At 44.8% G+C, this 22,786-nt stretch overlaps 1 protein-coding gene across 5 annotated transcripts in view; it reads right to left on the reverse strand.

Moving 5' to 3' along the window:
• Window positions 1-22,786, reverse strand: part of LOC137524618 (uncharacterized) — a 571,079-nt gene that overhangs the window by 147,692 nt on the left and 400,601 nt on the right. For all 5 annotated transcript variants that reach the window (XR_011022737.1, XR_011022738.1, XM_068244694.1 and 2 more), the window contains exon 57: window positions 3,334-3,474. Coding sequence is in view for 3 of the 5 variants with exons in the window: in XM_068244694.1 (XP_068100795.1) it covers window positions 3,334-3,474 (141 nt within the window). In the remaining 2 variants the exon portion in view is untranslated. The remainder of the gene's footprint in view (window positions 1-3,333; window positions 3,475-22,786) is intronic.

The raw sequence follows: 22,786 nt of genomic DNA on the forward strand, positions 1-22,786 counted from the left end.
AAACAACATGCCGGTGAGACGCCTCATTTGCGATAGCCCGACTCGCTGGAATTCGACCCTGCTCATGTTCTCCCGCCTGCTAGAACAGAAGAAAGCCGTCACCCACTACCTCTACAACTACAGTAGAATGAAACAGTCTGGGAAGATGGGGATGTTCTGGCCCGACAACTGGACACTGATGGAAAATGCATGCAGGCTCATGCGGCCGTTTGAGGAGGTGACCAACCTGGTGAGCCGCAGTGAGGGCACCATCAGCGACTTAATTCCCTACGCTTACTTCTTGGAGCGTGCTGTGCGTAGAGTGGCGGATGAAGCTGCGAATGAGCGTGACCAGGAACCGTTACGGCAGGAACAGGCATGGGACCAATTTTCATCAGACCCAGCTGTTTCCTCAACACCTGCGGCAGCACAGAGGGGGGAGGAGGAGGAAGAAGAGAAGTCGTGTGCAGAAGATGAGTCAGACTCAGAGGATGATGAGCAAGATGTTTCTTTGGGGGAGGAGGAGGAGGAGGGGACGGCGGCAGGAGAACACCCGCAGCAGGCGTCGCCGGGGGCTTGTGCTGCTCAACCTTCCCGTGGTATTGTTCGCGGCTGGGGGGAGGAGGTTGACTTACGTGACGTCACTGAGGAAGAGCAAGAGGAGATGGAGGGTACTGGATCCGACTTTGTGCAGATGTCGTCTTTTATGCTGTCCTGCCTGTTGAGGGACCCCCGTATAAAAAACCTCAAGGGGAATGAGCTGTACTGGGTGGCAACACTACTAGACCCTCGGTACAGGCACAAAGTGGCGGAACTGTTACCAACTCACCTGAAGGTGGAAAGGATGCAGCACATGCAGAACCAGCTGTCAACTATGCTTTACAATGCCTTTAAGGATGATGTGACAGCACAACGCCAGCAAGGTACCACTGCCACTAATCCTCCTCCCGTGTCCACGCAGTCAAAGACAGGACGCTCCAGCGATCTCATGGTGATGTCGGACATGCGGACGTTCTTTAGTCCAACGCCTCGCCGTAGCCCTTCCGGATCCACCCTCCACCAACGCCTGGAACGGCAGGTAGCCGACTACCTGGCCTTAAGTGTGGATGTAGACACTGCTGTGAACAGCGATGAGGAACCCTTGAACTACTGGGTGCGCAGGCTTGACCTGTGGCCAGAGCTGTCCCAATTTGCCATCCAACTTCTCTCCTGCCCTGCCGCAAGCGTCCTGTCAGAAAGGACCTTCAGCGCAGCTGGAGGCATTGTCACTGAGAAGAGAAGTCGCCTAAGTCACAAAAGTGTTAAGTACCTCACCTTTATCAAAATGAATGAGGCATGGATCCCGGAGGGCTGCTGCTCGCCCCAAGAATAAGTCAGTCCCCGCACACACAGCATCTCTGCCTGCACGCCGTGTGACTGGCTGCCTGGCCTGCCCCAAGAAGACTAAGTCGCTCCCAGTCCCTCCACACAGCATGTCTGCCTGCAGGCCGCTTGACTACCTTCTCCGCCACCACCAACAGGGTCCGGGACTCCAGGCGGATTGCTGAATTTTTTAGGCCGCTGCTAGCAGCGGCCGCTGTAATAATTTTTCTGGTGCGTGTACATGACTGCCTAATTTTTCTGGCTGCACTGCGGGCAGCTGCAACAACAAAAGAAAAGGCATGTACATGCGCCCATTCCCCTTCGTGATCATTACGTTGCCGTGGTGAAGGGGCTTGCGTATCACAATGAAGCAATGACCGTCGCCTAGATGAGTGTCTCGGGGGGCACACAAAAGATAATAAGGTCGTTGCTTCATTGTGGTCAGACCAAATTTGATCAGCTGGACAGTCACTGTTCTGTCATTCAGCTACATCAGCCAGGCGACCATATGGGCTGTAAAGCCACCAAAACCTGCACTCTCGCCATGGTGCGCACCAGTCCAGCACGGCCGTCACTACACAAACAGCTGTTTGCGGTGCGTTACACGGTGAGTTTGGTGTGTCAGTGTGAAGCAGTACCTTAATTACACTACCTGATTGATGTATACACATGCAAGATGTTGTAAAGCACTTTAGGCCTGTCATTTAGCATTCAATGTGATTTCTGCCCTTAAAACGCTGCTTTGCATCAAATCCAGATTTTTCCCGGGGACTTTTGGCGTGTATCCCACTCCGCCATGCCCCCCTCCAGGTGTTAGACCCCTTGAAACATCTTTTCCATCACTTTTGTGGCCAGCATAATTTTTTTTTTTCAAAGTTCGCATCCCCATTGAAGTCTATTGCGGTTCGCGAACTTTAACGCGAACCGAACGTTACGCGAAAGTTCGCAAACCCGGTTCGCGAACCTAAAATCGGAGGTTCGGCCCAACTCTATTGAGAACATACAATCACCAGTTTTTTGCTCTGACGCTTACACTATAGTTTGAACTGTTTCTTAGCTCCTGATAATGCATAAATGTTATAAGTGATCAGGTACCGGATCTCCATTTATCTCTCCTGCTTCCCAACGGCATAATCTTTACTGCAATTATATGTGACATGTAGAATTCTTGTTTATCTTTTCTTGTGTTGTTCTACTTCCCTTTCTCCTCACCTGCGTGTGCTGGAGGTCAGGGATTGTTGTGTTTGTAACTATCTGTTTAACTTTGAAAATTAATAAAAAGAATTTTCAAAAAAAAAGTACCTGTATAACCGTCTGGATTACAGAGGCAGTTGAGTTTCAGGTATCTGTATAACCTTCTGGATTAGAGGTAGTTGGGTTTCAGTTATCTGTATATCCTGGATAAGAGGTAGTTGGGTTTTAGGTACCAGTATAACCTTCTGGATTAGAGGTAGTTGGGCTTCAGGTACCAGCATAACCTTCTGGATTACAGAGGTAGTTGGGTTTTGGGTACCAGTATAACCTTCTTGGTTACAGAGGTAGTTGGGTTTTGGGTACCAGTATAACCTTCTTGGTTACAGAGGTAGTTGGGATTCAGGTACCAGTATAACCTTCTGAATTACAGAGGTAGTTGGGCTTCAGGTACCAGGATAACCTTCTGGATTAGAGGTAGTTGTGCTTCAGGCACCCGACATAGTTCTCTATGGTCTTCCACCACAGATAACAACAAAACATATCATAAACATTCTGTTCACAGAAGAGGTTTACAGCTACATTAAATCAGTCATTTTAATGTATAGTTTTTGTTTCAAACTTGCTGCACTAGTATATAAAAACTATATTGTATATAGTCATGATGAATAGATACTGAACCTTCGATTTTTAACAGAACATTAAAAACATTAATATATATACTTGCATGTCTTTTCAATGCAAGGCCTTTTGTTTCACTACAGAAACGGAAGTAGTTTTCTTTTAAAGAGCATTGTTTACCTGCTGAATGTATTGGCTGTCCTTCCATGCTGATGAAGACTGAAGTTCCATATCTCGTAACACAAGGTTGAAAGGATGTGATATGCTGGCTTTGCAGTCTGCAGTTTCCATTCCCATCTTCAGAGATGAAGAGATTTTCACCTTGAAAGCAAAACACAGATCTTTTTACTCAGAATGGACAAGGACACAAAAGTAGTCAGGAAAACATTAGGGTTTGAACTTATACATGCCAAGGTAAATAAAGACTGGTTGAAGACAAAGGAATGAATACGTTTTGCTGACAATTCAATCTAAGGAAATAAAACAAATGTACACAAGCGCTCACAGACCAATAAATTAGCTCCAAAATAAATTACAATGTTAGAGACCAAACAAAAAAAACAGTCCAGGTGGAGCGCTCCCTTTCTACTTGTGTCTAGCTTTTAAACAATAAATCAATCACGGGTTAAGCGCTCAGAGTTCAGTCCCTCCTGTGGATAAATTCAAATACTTTCAAAGGCTGCACTCCATGACAGTGGATACAACAAGCTGTGATGGTACTCTGTATAGCTAGAGCTGAAGCATCCTTACATTTTGGCTCAGAGGCTCCCCATTCTTCTGTTAACAGACCAAAAGGGATCAGGAGGTGGGGAAGAGCCCCTTTTCCATGGATTGGACAAGGGCTCTGGGGAAAGGGGAAGGCTTGGCCGACCCTCTTCCCCGGAGCCCCCATACCATGGAACATGCGGACTACTTCACATACCCTGCAAATATTGTGTTTCTAGCATGTAAGTTATTAAATGCTAAAATTTGGCAGCCATTTGCCTGCCGTTTAAGTCTGTGGAGCCCGCTGCGAACAGCCGGTTGGCAAATATATTCGGTAAAATTTGATGTTCGCTACATCATTATTTGGAACAGAATGCAGTTTTTCAAAATAAAAAATGTTTCAAAAAACATATTCCTTTCTGTAAACAAGCAAGAATGCAGTTAATAAAATTGAAATAAAAAAAAAATCATGCCAGTTTACATTTGCTTAGATTGAATTATAAATCAATCACGGGTTAAAGGGACTCCGAGCAGTGCAGAAACTATGAAAAGATGCATATCATTTTAAAGCTCTCTTTCTCCTCTTTCCAATGATATATAAACCACCGCCCTACGCCTTTTAGTTTTCGCTATTTTCGTGATTGAAATTGCAGCGGCCGCAATTTCAATCACGAAAATAGAGAAATCTAAAAGGCGTAGAGCGACGATTTAGGTGTCGCCAGAAAGAGGAGAAAGAGAGCTTTAAAATGATATCCATCTTTCCATAGTTACATTGTATTACACAGGGCGACTTTTTCCTAAAGTCAGCAGCTCCATTCTGCTGAATGGAGCTGCTGACACTGGGGAAAGTGTCGTCCTGTGTAATACAAGTAACTATGGAAAGATGGATATCATTTTAAAGCTCTCTTTCTCCTCTTTCTGGCGACACCTAAATCGTCACCCTACACCTTTGAGTTTTCTCTATTTTCGCGATTGAAATCGCGGCCGCTGCTATTTTTCAATCGCGAAAATAGCGAAAACTAAAAGGCGTAAGGCGGCGGTTTATATATTATTGGAAAGAGGAGAAAGAGAGCTTTAAAATGATATGCATCTTTCCATAGTTTCTGCACTGCTCGGAGTCCCTTTAAGCGCTCAGAGTTCAGTCCCTCCTGTGGATAAAAGTTCATATACTTTCAAAGGCTGCACTCCATGACAGTAGATACAAAAAGCTGTGATGGTTGGGCATAGAATGCCCGCCCCAATGCAGAAAGACTCACCGGTCGGCGGGCAGATCCTGTTTGAAATTGCGGCAGTGAGGCTTGTACATCTAGTGCATACAGACTATTATTTCCCAGCCTCACGCAGCCGTACGCTGTCAACTGTACTTCAGCCTATTGTTTTTAACCTTTTACAATAAACGTGGAAGACCACTATTAGCACTTTTATGCTATGTGAAGCGTCTTTTATTTTTGGAGGTGCAATCCTAGAACAGTGGAGACGGAGCAGAGAGTGTCCAGGAGCAGAGGTTGCCGGAGAGGCTGAGGGATGGCCCATACCCCTAAAGCGAAGTCGGGCCCGTCCTGGCCGCCCAATCCGGTGAGTCTTTATGCATTGGGGCGGGCATTCTAGGCTTGACCATCACAGCTTTTTGTATCTACTGTCATGGAGTGCAGCCTTTGAAAGTATATGAACTTTTATCCACAGGAGGGACTGAACTCTGAGCGCTTAACCCGTCATTGATTTATAATTCAATCTAAGCAAATGTAAACTGGCATTTTTTTTTTCAATTTTATTAACTCTTATTAGCTGCATTCTTGCCTGTTTACAGAAAGGGATATGTTTTTTTAATCATTTTTTTATTTTGAAAAACTGCATTCTGTTCCAAATAGTGATGTAGCGAACATCAAATTTTACCGAAAATATTTGCCAACCGGCTGTTCGCAGCGGGCTCCATCGACTTAAATGGCAGGCAAATGGCCGCCAAATTTTAGCATTTAATAGCGACACTCCCTTACATGCTAGAAACACAATATTTGCAGGGTATGTGGAATAGCCCGCATGTTCCATGGTATGGGGGCTCTGGGGAAGAGGGGCGGCCAAGCCTTCCCCTTTCCCCCAGAGCCCTTGTCCAATCCATGAAAAGGGGCTCTTCCCCACCTCCTGATCCCTTTTGGTCTGTTAACAGAAGAATGGGGAGCCTCTGAGCCAAAATTGAAAGATGCTTCAGCTCTAGCTATACAGAGTATATCTAGAGCTGCGTGGGGAGCGGTGGTGTGTGAAATCGAGTGGGCAGATATCTTCAATCAATGTAGCAAAGCTCACAAGATTAGAGGATATTGGGGTAGGACCATTTGCTGAGGATATTGGCGTGGGAAAATTTTTTAAAGGTACAGGTAAGTATTTATGGTTAATTAAGAAAAATAAAGGACTTTTGTTGTGTTTTTATGTCATTTAACCCTTTGTGGAAATTGGTACCTATACTCCCAGATGCCACCATGAAACCCCCCCAGGGCGTCATCGCCCCCACCTCCTCCTGGGGCACCAGAGGTGGGAAGCGCCCCTTGTCCATGGAATGGAAAAGCTCTCTGGGGGAGAGGGGAAGGCTTGGCCGCCCCTCTCCCCAGAGCCCCCCATAACATAGATCATGCGGGCTGGTATAGCTCAGGGTGCGAAGCCCCACGCGGCCGGGGCTCCGAATTCTGGCTATTTCAGCCTGCATAGGACACAAGGGGTTAAAGAGGCTCATGAGAGGGAACCCCACATCATTTTTTTTATTTCCCACACTCAGAACATATTACAAAAATAAATAAATACATTTATATACACGTTGATACATTATCTGTCATTGTACTGCATTTAAATCGCAACTTTTTTCCTCTAATTTTAACATCAATTTTCTCAGAAACTAAAAGGTATTTTTGAAATTTTGTTTGCTCTTGTTCCCACTGTCCTCCTCCAAGTCCACATACCCTGCAAATTTGGTATTTCTAGCACGTAAGTGGGCTTTGCTATTAACCACCAGCATTGACTTTAATGTAAAATGATTTTTTTTTTCAATTTTGCGTTTAACGTGATCGCCAAACAGCCCAAGTTCTCTGGGAAGTACCTGCCACTGTTTGGGCCATCTCTAGTTCTTGTATTTGTAGGTAGTGGAGCACTCCTCAATAACGGGTGGTTGGATGTGCCACGGTGTACCCAGCTGCACTCCAGGTCATTCAATAGTAGAAACCACGATAACCGGCACCATCCATAAATATATGCTCTTTTATTTTCTCAGAAGTGCATTACAGCAATCAAGGCAACGTTTCAGGGCAGCCGCCCCTTTATCAAGCTATGCTGTCAGTGTACAAACACATAATGAACTTACATCTCTATTTATACACCAGCTAAAGCAGTCAATAGCCAATCTTATAGCACTATGTAATCATCTGACCCATCTCTAAGGTCCCACCTCATGCGGACCTGACAGGAAACTTACAGGCTAAAACTGCTATTGGAGGATTCAAACCTCCATCTCGCCCCGTCTCCTACCTCACCAACGGCCACGGCCGCCAGCACACCCCCTGGTGCTGGGTCATCTCGGTAGCCACTCCCAGCAGGCCGCCGCCACGGCGGACCTGATGGGGAACTAATTCGCATGACGCGTGGAGCGGGACAAAGTCCCGCCCACTGTGTCTCCCCAGCAACCACAGACGCCGGCGGCGAAGTACGTCACCAGCGCTGTGTGATGTAAACAGAGGGAGTGCCCGCAGCCGCCGCCAATGGGAGAAGACCTCCCCATACAGCGCTGCATCTAAAATCTATATGTGTTTAATCAAGGTGAAGAAAAAATGTGTGGCACATCTCATAACTGCGCAGGCTGTCCTTGATGGTTGTTGCTAGGCTAATATAGGTGGACCAACTACTTGCACTCCCTACCTCTATGTAACTGGACGTGTGCTCCGCATAAACAAGCAGGAAGAAAGTTCATACAATTTTCAGCAAAAGAGCAAAGAGGCATGCACCTTCCGTCCTATGGTTTATTTCCAACACTGTGACATATTGACATTGAGGTATATCTTCGTGCTCCACAGTACAATAACTGTATATGACAAAGTGCAAAGTGTATCTTACGTATCCTGGAAATGGTGGGTCAACTCATTGGAGGTGGGTGGTGGGCATTAGGGTGGCTTGGCGACGGCCGTTTCGCGTCTCCTGACGCTTGGTCACGCTGCGTACCACTAACAATGGTGGATGTGCGCTTCCGGGATTAAGACGGGGTACCAGGCTCCGCCTCTTCCGGTCGCGTCACATCCTCCGTGCTGAAACTGGTTACGCAAGCCACGGGGACACCGTACGGAGGTCTTGAATGCGGAAGGTTAATTCCGCATTACCATTGGATCAGCCATAAGGTGGGAAGGTACCCACATCACTATGGTTACTGAGCAAAACAAAACAGACGCAGCCAGCGCACAGTGCTCTCATGCTTCTGGGCACTTGTCTGGGCACTTGTGTTATTTGAAACAAATCCAACATAATCACGCAGTGTTTTTCTTACTTTTACAATGGTTAATTTGCATATATTCAGCAGTGGTGCCTGGGAGACATCTCGAGCTCACTCTAACCTGAATTATCGCAAATTCTTTCTGTTTTAGGAAAGCAAACTTTTGTTTTTGTTTTTCTTACTTTTAGGTCCCATGTTTGTTCTTGTCCAGGCTTCCTGATACTATGTTTCCAGCATTAAGTTGGAAAGATATGCTAATTACTACCACTGAACACAACACTTTAATGGGTGCATAGGAAACTAGGATTGCAGTTCCTGTAACATCACCAACTGTATTGATTATCACACATAATATAATGGTTGATATAATGTTTGGTTTATTTTGGGTTCATTTAGATTCAACTCACTCTTCAATGAGTGTGGATAGTTCTTACAGCTATTGACAGCTTAGGTGAATCAACCCCTTTACTAGTTAACCTAGGAAGGGATCAGTGTTCTCACCAGGGTTTTTTAGGTGGGTGCACCACTCTGCTAATTTTGGGAGCGGAGGGAGGACATAGCTATGTCATGCAGCAGGCGGGGCAGCAGCATGCACAATGAGGTTGGCCATTATGGCAGTCATCAGCTCGACTCCTCATCCTCCTCCTATGCTGTAAGCAGAGTTGCGTCGGCCCTGCATTGAATCCTCACATACCATCTGGCTATTTTTTCATGCTACCCAACTGGAAGAAATTTTTGGGGAGAACTCTGGGGATTGAAGCATAAGTATGTTGCCCGTAATGCATACTAACAGCCCCGACCCTGCAAACACTAGTCACTAGTTCTCTGGAAGGGGTGCATCTTTGTAAGCTGATGACACCAAATCACTGTCTCTACTGGACAGTGAAGCCAGACATTAAAATGAGAGGATCGCAAGAGCTGGTGACTATTAAGAACATAATTTTCACTGAAGCTAATTTTCACTGAAGCTAACAACAAACCAACAAATGGCAATCTGTACACCTGCTATCCAACTGTTCTGTGAGCAAGCCATGCCACTTCTGGCCAACTGCTCTGCCAGTAAGCAGCCATTCAGCTCAGTTTATTCTTTGGCAATGACTATGAAGTTGGTGGGCAGCACCTATTTAAACCATCCATTTGAAATAATTGTAAAGACTTGTGTACATGGCTATTTCAAATTAATTTGCATTTAAACAGCATTTAGTGAATTTTTGGATAGTCACCTAATTTCTTTTTCTTTTTAATACATACTTAATTAGTATTGTAAAGTGACTAAAATTGTCTGAGGCGGCTAATAACAACTGAAACAGCTGATAGTCAGGCGTGTGTACGATAGCCCCCGACCGTCGCCCCGCAAGTGATCCAATCGGCAAATCCCTCATTGTGTATGCTGCTACCCCATCTGCTTCATGATGTCACGCATGCACCGCTCTGTCCTCCCTCGGCCCACCTTGCATAGCAACAGAGCGTGTTGTTAGCTATACAGCAGATTCACATTCCATGCAGCCCAACGAATCAGTCAAAGGTATATAGGCATCTTAACAGCTTTTTGCTCCCTGATTCATTTGACTTTTCTCATGAGTTTTCTCCCCGAAAGTTTAATCTTATCTGCAAAATACCTTTTCAGCAGCTAGAAAGTGTAAACTTAAATTATATGATATTATCTTTAGTCTTATTTTACTTTTCTCAACTACTTTATAAAATGTGAAGTACATTTTTTGATTGCTCATGTCCAAAAAGACATTTTATTCATACAAAATGAAACAGCTCCTGTGAGAAAACTCAGAAGAAAAGATTACAGTACTGAATCATCCATACATTGAGAAAAACAGAACACAAAGCATGCACAAATCAAACAAGACTCAAACACAAATATGCTGAGCCTGCAGCATTTACAACTCAACCAAACTGCTTCACAATGTCTGACTTACAAACCTAAAAAATGACTTGGTATGCGAGTCCTTTAGGTGATAAAGTCTATGGGGCTACATAGGAATTTGATTTTGACAGCAAGTACAAATACCTTCCATTAGGGATCGGCAAGATCATTTTTGTGAAAAGCAAAACTGCATTGATGGGTGCATGGGTGTATGGGCCTTTCACTAGGGGTTAACTCACCTTGGCTGCCCCCTCTCACTGATGACCTTCACTACACTCTCCACCTTCCCCATACTTCCCTTACTAAACTGCAAATTCTGCTGTGAAGATAGAAGCATGGGAAAGATGGAGAGTGGTGTGGAGCGCTTCAGTGAGGGCTGACGGCTTGGTTAATTTCACTTTTTGCTAAATTGAGCTTGCTCAGCTTTACTTCCCATTAAAGACGGTTACCTTTAGCAATCCCGGCCACCAGCTGCTTAAAATGAGGGAGGAGGCTATTATCTACTTGCTAAACGTGATTCAATCTGATCTCTTAGGTGAATACTGTAAACAGATTTGCCTTTGGCTTTAATCAGATTCAGAGATCAGGATGCAGGAGTCCTTGAGGCCGGCTTCACATTGCAGATTGGCGGTGCGGCCACCCCACCGCCAAAAACAGGACTTCAGGGATTAGTACGCGGTAATCCCCACCTGGCATCCGGCCAAACAGGAAGTGTCACTCACTTCCTGTTGGGCAATCGATGACATGCACGGAAACCACAGACTTCCATAATTTCTGGACCAAGGCAGATTGCCGCAGGAGCCACACGGTAACGTAAGTATGGACATGCATTAGATAGGGCACTTCCAGCTCAGCGTACTGCAACATGGTGAGTGTAAACTACACCACAGACTTTCATTAGGCTTCCATGGAGTAAGGTAAATTTACCGCACCGTACCACCCTAGTGTCAAAGGACCCTGAAGCGATGATGCAGTGAGAATAATATGGAGGCTGCCATCTAAGATATCAGCTGCCTGGTTCTCATTCAGATCATTTAGCTTCAGTAATTTAAGTCTCACACACACCTGCAACAAGCATGCAGCCAGTAAATTAGACTTGCGTTAGAGCTCCTAGACTGCATACTAGTTCTAAACTGGTGATTTAGAAAATGTTAGGAGCAAAGGATCTTCCTGCTTGCAAGGCATACAGTATTTTTTTTAACCACTTCAGGACCGCAGTGTTAAACCCCCCCTAAAGACCAGGGCATTTTTAATTGAATTGGCCACTGCAGCTTTAAGGCCCAGCTGCAGGGCACACGACACAGCACACAAGTGATTCCCCCCCTTTTCTCCCCACCAACAGAACTCTCTGTTGGTGGGGTCTGATCGCCCCCCACATGTTTGTTTATTTGTTTATTCATGTTTATTTGTTTTTTTTTAATAAAAAAATGTTTTTTACTTTCTTGCACTGCCCCCTCCCTCCCTCCCCCTGCCTAGGCTTCAGCCTGTGCCTCTGGAGAGGACATACCAGTCCAGGTACCAGTACATAGACAGCGATTTCCCCGTCTAACAGTCTCCCGAGCGGTGATTGCCGCTCGGAGAATGAAGGCGGGGCGGAGCTCCGCCCCCCGAGCAGGAGATGCGTGCAGCCTGCGCACGATCTCCTCCAAAACAGAGCACCAGGCGTGACGTGGTCGGCTACAGGTTAAAGTGAATAAAAATGACAGCTTCCATATTCCTCTCACTAAGAAAACCTTAGTGAAAACTGTGATTTCATTGCTGATCTCATGTAAAGCAATGCCAGTTTCCTCTTAATTTTCTCTGAATTTACTCTAACGACTGCATTACTGGCATAGCTACAGCATTGTGATCATAATGAGCCTTGTAGACATGAACTGTTTTAGCAAATTAAGTCTGACGTGAAATTGGTTAGTTTAACGGTGAATCCAATTTAATGTAACTTTTCAGCTCTTCACTTCTTATGATTCACTCAGAATTTTGATATGTTGTTCCTATATTACTATTTCCAATTTCACCTCCTGTGCTTTCTACTTTATTTTAAAATTTCTAATACTTTGAGTGTACCGGAGGTGACATGTGACATGATGAGATAAACATGTGTATGTACAGTGCAAAACATATTAATAATAATAACCAGGCTGTTATACTTGTTTTATTTTGTTGCCTGAAAGAGTTTTTAGGCATGTAAGTGACAGCTTCTGTCTTGTCGGTAGCTTGTCAGAAATATAGTAAACATCACTGATAAGCAAATTACAGCCATAACATTTTCCTGGCAGAATACAACTTCTGAGCAGGGGTAGATAGGAAAAGGTCAACAGTTCATATATTTTCATTTAGGGACACTTAATATTCTGCCACTGAACAGAGACAGCAATACATTCAATTTACTGTGTAAATGTTTTAATATAAAATAAAACCATGGGATATCTAAAAAAATAATTTTTAGAAGTAGGAGGATAAATACAATAGTCAGTTTATTTTCACCCTGGGTTCACTTAAAGAGTAACTGTTAGCCCCCAAATTGAAATTTAAAACACTATTGCAATGTTTTATTTATTATATAAGTGAGCCAAAAAGCCAATGTACAAGTTAAAAATCAATCTAATTTTGTTACTATGTAACCTTTTCCCCCAGCTCCGGACGCAAGCCGCATATCAGATACTGTAGCATGCAGAGCATGCCTATGTCTGGCCGACCCCCCTTCCCCCCCAGGACCAGGTGCCAATATATTCTCCCCACCGCAGCTGACCGCTCTGACACGGAGAGAGAGCGGCAGCACTTCCAGAGCAGCACCGCAGAGCAGCCGCCGCCGAGTCACATGTGAGAGAATCACATGTGAGAGAGATGCACGGCGCTGGCTGCTCTGCGGTGCTGCTCTGGAAGTGCTGCCGCTCTCTCTCCGTGTCAGAGCGGTCAGCTGCGGTGGGGAGAATATATTGGCACCTGGTCCTGGGGGGGAGAGGGGGGTCGGCCAGACATAGGCATGCTCTGCATGCTACAGTATCTGATATGCGGCTTGCGTCAGGAGCTGGGGGAAAACTTTACATAGTAACAAAATTAGATTGATTTTTAACTTGTACATTGGCTTTTTGGCTCACTTATATAATAAATAAAACATTGCAATAGTGTTTTAAATTTCAATTTGGGGGCTAACAGTTACTCTTTAAACAAAACAAAAAAAAAACAAAAACGAACTACACGGTTAAAAGTCTCTAATTCGAGCATTCCATGTAGATGTGATTGTTTATCAGTGAATGGATGCACAGGAATGTTTTCTGGCATGTCTGGCACTCACAGTTGACATTGGCAGCCTGTAATATCAGATTAGAAATATTTGTACAATGTTTTTTGCCAGTTTTCTTGGGCTCAGTTAATTCCTGGGAATATTACTTTCTCACCAAAACTCTTCCTGGGAACTATTCACATAAGACTATGTTTTCAGAAAGAGCAAACCAAAGATGTTACATTAGGCTGTGAAACAAGATGCTCTCTTACATAGACTTACTGACATCTAAAGGCATACAAGGATGCTATACTACACACCTGCTCCACCAGGTAATAACATCATGTCCTATCACAATTAGAGATGAGCGTAATGACCTAATTACGATTTTGCGAAATTTCGCGTAATTAGTGTAATTACGATTATGGCCGTAAGTACATAATCGTAATGAAGAAGGATTTCGCGAAATTTCGCGTAAGCGTAATTTTCGCGTAATTTTCGCATTACAGTCGTATCATGCCGTAATTTCGCATTAAACGCTACCGTAATTTCGCGTTAAACCGTAACGCTCCGTATAATATAAAAAAGCCGCCGACTTTAAGGGTTAATAGCAAAGCCCCCTTAAATGCTAAGAGCATCAAATTTGGAGAATATATTAAGGAGATCAGGAGGAATAAGAGGAAAATTTTTTTTTTCAAAAAGACCTTATAGTTTTTGAGAAAATCGATGTTAAAGTTTCAAAGGAAAAATGTAAACATTTAAAAACCCGCCGACTTTAACGGTTAATAGCAAAGCCTGCTTAAAGTTTAGGAACACCAAATTCCCAGGGTATATTAAGGGGATCAGTGGGAATAAGAGGAAAAATTTTTTTTTCAAAAAGACCTTATAGTTTTTGAGAAAATCGATTTTTAAGTTTCAAGGGCGAAAATGTCTTTTAAATGCGGAAAATGTCAGTTTTTTTTGCACAGGTAACAATAGTGTATTATTTTCATAGATTCCCCCAAGTGGGAAGAGTTTTACTTACTTCGTTCTGAGTGTGGGAAATATAAAAAAAAAACGACGTGGGGTCCCCCCTCCCAGACCTCTTTAACCCCTTGTCCCCCATGCAGGCTGGGATAGCCAGAATGCGGAGCACCGGCCGCGTGGGGCTCCGCACCCTGACTATACCAGCCCGCATGGTCCATGGATTGGGGGGTCTCGGAAGGGGAGGGGCAGCCAAGCTTTCCCCTCCCCCTCCGAGCCCTTGTCCAATCCAAGGACAAGGGGCTCTTCTCCACCTCCGATGGGCGGTGGAGGTGGAGGCCGCGATTTCCTGGGTGGGAGGTTCATGGTGGAATCTGGGAGTCCCCTTTAAAAAGAGGTCCCCCAGATGCCCACCCCCCCTCCCAGGAGAAATGAGTATAGAGGTACTTGTACCCCATACCCATTTCCTTTAAGAGTTAAAGTAAATAAACACACAGACACTTCGAAAAAGTATTTTAATTGAACAAAAAACATAACCACGAAAAAAGTCCTTTAATATTCTTAATTAACCATTAATACTTACCTGTCCCTTTAAATAAATGATCCCTCGCAATATCCTCGGAAATGTTCTATCAGTTACAATGTAACAAAGTTATTACAATGTAACAACTTTGTTACATTGTAACTACGCCGCACCCGACGCCACTCGCCGCTCAGCCGCCGCATACGCGTCCGTGCAGGACGCTAAGTCCCCGCAGCTCCCGCTGTCCACCCCGCCCACATCTGTCACCCACATGTGGGTGACATGTGGGTGACATGTGGGTGACATGTGGGAGAGGCGGGGAGGGCAGCGGAGCCGGCGGGGACTTAGCGTCCTGCACGGACCCGACAGAGCTCTGAGCTATATAGCTCAGAGCTCTGAGAAGCATCTTTGTATTCGGGCTCCAAGGAGCCCCATTGGTCCTTAGCAGACCAATGGGGTTCCTTCAAATCAGAAGGAACCCCATTGGTCTGCTAAGGACCAATGGGGCTCCTTGGAGCCCAAATACAAAGATGCTTTCGAGAGCTCTGAGCTATAGCTCAGAGCTCTGTCGGGTCCTGCAGCACAGACGCGGTGGCGGCGGCGGTGAGTGACGTCGGGTGCGGCATAGTTACAATGTAACAAAGTTGTTACATTGTAATAACTTTGTTACATTGTAACTGATAGAACATTTCCGAGGATATTGCGTGGGATCATTTATTTAAAGGGACAGGTAAGTATTAATGGTTAATTAAGAATATTAAAGGACTTTTTTCGTGGTTATGTTTTTTGTTCAATTAAAATACTTTTTCTATGTGTTTGTGTGTTTATTTACTTTTAACTCTTAAAGGAAATGGGTAAGGGGTACAAGTACCTCTATACTCATTTCTCCTGGGAGGGGGGGTGGGCATCTGGGGGACCCCTTTTTAAAGGGGACTCCCAGATTCCACCATGAACCCCCCACCCAGGAAATCGCGGCCTCCACCTCCACCGCCCATCGGAGGTGGAGAAGAGCCCCTTGTCCTTGGATTGGACAAGGGCTCGGAGGGGAGGGGAAAGCTTGGCTGCCCCTCCCCTTCCGAGACCCCCCAATCCATGGACCATGCGGGCTGGTATAGTCAGGGTGCGGAGCCCCACGCGGCCGGTGCTCCGCATTCTGGCTATCCCAGCCTGCATGGGGGACAAGGGGTTAAAGAGGTCTGGGAGGGGGGGACCCCACGTCGTTTTTTTTTTTATATTTCCCACACTCAGAACGAAGTAAGTAAAACTCTTCCCACTTGGGGGAATCTATGAAAATAATACACTATTGTTACCTGTGCAAAAAAAACTGACATTTTCCGCATTTAAAAGACATTTTTGCCCTTGAAACTTAAAAATCGATTTTCTCAAAAACTATAAGGTCTTTTTGAAAAAATTTGTTTTCCTCTTATTCCCACTGATCCCCTTAATATACCCTAGGAATTTGGTGTTCCTAAACTTTAAGCAGGCTTTGCTATTAACCGTTAAAGTCGGCGGGTTTTTAAATGTATACATTTTTACTTTGAAACTTTAACATCGATTTTCTCAAAAACTATAAGGTCTTTTTGAAAAAAATGTTTTCCTCTTATTCCTCCTGATCTCCTTAATATATCCTCCAAATTTGAGGCTCTTAGCATTTAAGGGGGCTTTGCTATTAACCCTTAAAGTCGGCGGCTTTTTTATATTATACGGAGCGTTACGGTTTAACGCGAAATTACGGTAGCGTTTAATGCGAAATTACGGCATGAACGAAACGCGAAATTTCGCGTTGAAAATTACGCTTACGGTATTTTCAATTACGATTTTAATGGCAATTTCGCTACGCTAATTTCGCATCGTAATCGCAAATTTCGCATGCGTAATTATAGTAATGCGAAATTACGAAAATTTCAGCTCAACTCTAATCACAATGCTGAGCCGCAAAGCCTATCCATGCTATCACATAATTACTAATTACAGCACAAAGTTATAGTTATAAATTCATATGTGCAGGTGCAAAAACACCTACTTTGCATGTCCGGTCCTGTCTGTGTGCCTCCTTTATCGATCTCCCATCTCCAGAACTGTTCTGTGTATGCGCGGTACAATTCTTTTGAGAACCAAGACAACCACTTTAACTTAAGCCAAGCTCTCCCCCTCCTAGTTTTATATCTACTCCCATGTTATTGAATGCATGGATCAAACACAATATTAAAGAGGAACTCTTGTGACATATACTGTATATTCTGCCATATAAGACTACTTTTTAACCCTTGAAAATCTTCTAAGTCAGGGGCCGTCTTATACTCCGGGTGTCATTGATGCCGCGTGATACGCCCTATCCTGTTACCGACTCTCAGATCTCGCTGCTGAGGACTGTAGTGAAGTGGCGCAGGCGCACATGTGTGAGATCTGAGAGGCAGAGAAGGAGAGGCAGGAAGGCCAGAAAGGTGAAAGAGGCGTGCTTTATGGGCACAGCGCAAGGTATTCTTCCATACCGCTCTGATAAACAGGTAGACAAGGAGAACTGACCAATCTACTTTGGGAGAGGGAGAGTATATGCTGGAATATACGGGTATAAGACTGTAGTAAAAATTCAGGATACCCACATTTGCGTCGATTATCTGAGTTTCAGCATCAAAAACACTTCATATACCAATATAATTCTGTATGTTGGTATGTAACTCCACCCTGCAAGTGATGGCACATTCTAGGGGCACTTAATAATTATGCAGAATTCTTATCCCAGTGCACTCTGGGAGACCAGTGGTGTAATTTCTCTAGACTTTGAAACACAGTTACCAAACATTCAGCAGAGATACACCTGACAGTACTAAAGATGTTGCCACCTGTTATACATTTCAGAATGTATATCAGGGTGAGGAAAGGGCAAGAAAAGGTTTTACAATGGGCAAATACTATAATCCATAACACAATATGGTAAAAATAACCAATTGTATTCATTATGTTATAGTTTATAAAATTTCTCTTAAATGTCCCAGGAAATACAATCTCTTTGGAATTTACTTTGCTTTGTTCATTTTGTATTGGTCTATATTTTCTTAATCTGATTGTTTAAATCCCACTAACCAAAACTAGTCATATTTACAGAAAGAATGCAAAGGATCTGCCTTGTTTGTTATTTCTATGGTAATTTCATTAAGTTGATATTTTTCCCCTTCTACAAAGATTTGCAAAATTCCTATCCGAGCTCTTAATTGCTTAATTGCATAGCCTGTCCGCTTTTCTATAATTTGTTTCATGTGCAAACCATGGGATGGTGTGATTCTCTCTCTTACCCCATCCAGAATAATATGCCTTATTCTGCAGAAGGTCCGCACACTCATATGTAGACCAAGTCTGCGGTTTTATTCAAAAAACGTGACACAATTCCATTCCATAACCAACAATTCGTTTCGGGGCATAATTGGTCATTTGCATGGATAAACAAATCAATATGCACAATTGGTCATTTGCAAGGATTACCAAACTCACTGTTGTTGTACAACACTACTGCTTAAGTGGTCATACTCCCTTATGTCATACCTGACACGTTAGCTGGGCCATGCTCCGCTCTGCCGTTCAGCTGAAGACCCTCAATGACCCAGGATGCGACCGTACGGGCGGATATCCCGCCTCCATTTTGCCCGTGCACCGAGTCTGTGTAATAGACTCAAGGTGCTAGGGCTTCACCGCGCACATCACGCGTCACACCGTGCGCCCTGTGGAATGCCCACTCTCATTCACGCTGCGACCGTATGGCCACAACAAGGAATGCGACCATCACGCACAGTCGCTAGTGCGCATGTCCACCCAGCATAGACTGCTGCCGGGGATGCGCCATATCGGCGTGGTGTTCTACACGGCGTCGCTAGTGCGCATATCCCGCCCAGCATAAGCTGCTGCCAGTGATGCGCCGTATCAGTGTGGTATCCTGGCAACCCACCGCCAATGCTGTGCGCGCATAGTCCCGCTCAGTATAGGCTGCTGCAGGGGATGCACAGTGAACACATTGGCTGCCTCGCAACCCTCCATGCACACAGTGCCCTTAACATGTCCCCAACCCCACAGCGCGATTTCATAGCCCAGCAAAAATCGATTGAATCTCACCATCTGGATTCACATATTATAAAAATACACGACCATAGCTGCATAAGCAGTGGATAGATACCACTTGCTTAAGCGTTACGTTAAAAAAGGGCGTCGGGAAAAAAGGGCGCAGGGTTTTAAACGATAAGCATGAATAACGTTTTAAAAAAAATTGTGCTATATTTTGTTTAAAAATAATGTTTTATAAAGTTATAAATCATTAAATAATGTGTATGAAATCAGCAATTGTAGAAACGTTAATCTTCCCTGTTTAAAAAGTGAAATGTATAATAACGTTTTATAAAAGATTAATAAGAATTTTACTAAAGCTATACCTAACCCTACTCTCATACAGAACCCTCCCTGTACCTACCCCTAACCCCTAGACCCCCCTGGTGGTGCCTAAACCTAAGACCCCCCTGGTGGTGCCTAAACCTAAGACCCACAGGTGGTGCCTAACCCTAAGACCCCCCAGGTGGTGCCTAACCCTAAGACCCCTCTGGTGGTGCCTAAACCTAAGACCCACAGGTGGTGCCTAACCCTAAGACCCCCCAGGTGGTGCCTAACCCTAAGACCCCTCTGGTGGTGCCTAAACCTAAGACCCCCCTGGTGGTGCCTAAACCTAAGACCCCCCTGTGATAAGCATTAATAACGTTTGAAAAATAATATTGTGCTGTTTTTCGTTTAAAAAAAATGTTTTAAAAAAGATTGTACTCTTTTTCTTTTAAAAATATTGTTTAAAAAATTATAAATCATTAAACAATGTGTAATGATGAAAACCAGTTATAAAACATTAAAAGTCTCCAGGCGCCGCTTGTAAAACGTTATTTTTCTCCGGCGCCCTTTTTTCCTGTTGGGCGCCCATTAAACGATATCTATTATGGGAGTGAATGGCGGAACCCTTTTTGTCCACTTGCCTCAAGCGCCCGAATCTACTGTTTCCTGCTTAAGCACCACAAAGTTCTGATTGGCAACTCACATAATCAAAGGACCTGCACTATACTCCCAGTGCTCAGATGAGCCACCAATGTCCCCAAGGACAGAACCTCATACTGGGCATGCAAAATAAGATAAGCATGTGAGGAAGGTAGCGAATCATGACATCCTAACTCACCACCAGACCAGACGACCAGAAGTGACACCAGTGCATACAGAAGAAAACACCAAGACCACCCATGAGAGTATAAAAATCCAAAATGCCTCTCTCTGTAACAAGAGCTGTCACCGCCTCTCCTGGGCGCTTGTACCCATCCAATAACCATGCCTCTCAGGCTGTGTGCCTGGTGTTTATGTTCAAGGAAGTGCATAGCCACTGGCTTAGTGGCATCAGGCGTTTTTTTCTTCCACCATCGCAGCGTATGTTTTGCGAATATCGCTGCGGTGTCTCTGGAAACGTTTCTTGAAAGGGCCAGTGGTTTTACCCACATAAGCCAGGCCGCATGGGCATTTCAGCATGTAAACAACGTACTCACTGTCGCAGTTCACATAATCCCGTATGGCACATTTTCGTCCACTGTGTGGAAGCACAAACATGCCACCTGTGATCAAAGAATTGGAAATATTACACTTATGGCACTTGAGGCAACCTGTGCGTTCCAAAAATGTAAACGCTTTTTTTCTCATATTTCTGCCAGGGATCCGCCTGCACAAGAGTGCTGCGGATGTTTTTACAGTTTCTGTATGCAAACAGTGGTCGTTGTTTGACCACCGGAGCAAGTTTTTTGTCTGCTAGCAGAATAATCTGGTTTTTCAACGTGGTTTTTTTAATCTGTTGCGACATAGGCCCATATGTTTGCACGAACGGTATGCAATTCTGAGCCCGTGCGGTCTGGCCCCCTCCCTGCGCTTTCTCTCTCATCTTTGCGAGGGAAACCTCAAGACTGGATTCTGAGTATCCACGCTCAACAAACCTGTTGTGCATGGCGACAATCTGTGATTCCCTCTCCTGATCGGTATTGCAGATCCTCAGCACCCTCAAAAACTGGGAGATCGGCAATGAATCGATCAGGTGGGGGGGATGGTAACTCTCAGCACGCAACAAACTGTTGCGATCAGTGGGCTTTTGGTACAGAGTTGTAATAAACCCGTCTCTGCCTTTACTGATTTTGACATCAAGAAATGTTATACAACTGTCAGAAACCTCAGGATTGAAAATGATACCCTCTGTCAGAAATATGAGAAAAAAGCGTTTAAATTTTCGGAACGCACAGGTTGCTTCAAGTGCCATAAGTGTAATATTTGCAATTCTTTGATCACAGGTGGCATGTTTGTGCTTCCACACAGTGGACGAAAATATGCCATACGGGATTATGTGAACTGCGACAGTGAGTACGTTGTTTACATGCTGAAATGCCCGTGCGGTCTGGCTTATGTGGGTAAAACCACTGGCCCTTTCAAGAAACGTTTCCAGAGACACCGCAGCGATATTCGCAAAACATACGCTGCGATGGTGGAAGAAAAAACGCCTGATGCCACTAAGCCAGTGGCTATGTGCTTCCTTGAACATAAACACCAGGCACACAGCCTGAGAGGCATGGTTATTGAATGGGTACAAGCGCCTAGGAGAGGGGGTGATCGCAAGCGCCTCTTGTTACAGATAGAGGCGTTTTGGATTTTTGCTCTGAACACAGTAGCTCCAGCAGGGTTGAATAGCAGCAATGGTTTGACCTGTTTCCTGAAGGAAAGATGATGATGTATCTGCAATTGCTGAATGTGTACATTTTTTGTATATAGATTACGGTCTCATAAAATACATTGTACTAACTATATCCCTTTTCCCTACAGATCTCACCCCTGGTGCCTATTCTCTCATGGGTGGTCTTGGTGTTTTCTTCTGTATGCACTGGTGTCACTTCTGTTCGTCTGGTCTGGTGGTGAGTTGGGATGTCATGATTCGCTACCTTCCTCACATGCTTATCTCATTTCGCATGCCCAGTATGAGGTTCTGTCCTTGGGGACATTGGTGGCTCATCTGAGCACTGGGAGTATGGTGCAGGCCCTTTGATTATGTGAGTTGTCAGAACTTTGTGGTGCTTAGGCAAGTGGTATCTATTCACTGCTTATGCAACTATGGTCGTGTATTTTTATATTATGTAAATCCAGATGGTGGGATTAAATCGATTTTGCTGGGCTATGAAATCGCGCTGTGGGGTTGGGGACATGTTAAGGGCACTGTGTGCACGGAGGGTTACGAGGCAGCCAGTGTGTTCACTGTGCATCCCCTGCAGCAGCCTATGCTGAGCGGGACTATGCGTGCACAGCATTGGCGGTGGGTTGCCAGGATACCACACTGATACGGCGCATCCCCGGCAGCAGCTTATGCTGGGCGGGATATGCGCACTAGCGACGCCGCGTAGAACACCACGCCGATATGGCGCATCCCCGGCAGCAGTCTATGCTGGGTGGACATGCGCACTAGCGACTGTGCGTGATGGTCGCATTCCTTGTGGCCATACGGTCGCAGCGTGAATGAGAGTGGGCATTCCACAGGGCGCACGATGTGACGCGTGATGTGCGCAGTGAAGCCCTAGCACCTTGAGTCTATTACACAGACTCGGTGCACGGGCAAAATGGCGGCGGGATATCCGCACGTACGGTCGCATCCTGGGTCATTGAGGGTCTTCAGCTGAACGGCAGAGCGGAGCATGGCTAATGTGTCAGGTATGACATAAGGGAGTATGACCACTTAAGCAGTAGTGTTGTACAACAACAGTGTGTTTGGTAATCCTTGCAAATGACCAATTGTGCATATTGATTTGTTTATCCATGCAAATGACCAATTATGCTAATGTTTGA

Source organism: Hyperolius riggenbachi, chromosome 7 (assembly GCF_040937935.1).
Source record: "Hyperolius riggenbachi isolate aHypRig1 chromosome 7, aHypRig1.pri, whole genome shotgun sequence".
Lineage (NCBI taxonomy): Eukaryota > Metazoa > Chordata > Amphibia > Anura > Hyperoliidae > Hyperolius > Hyperolius riggenbachi.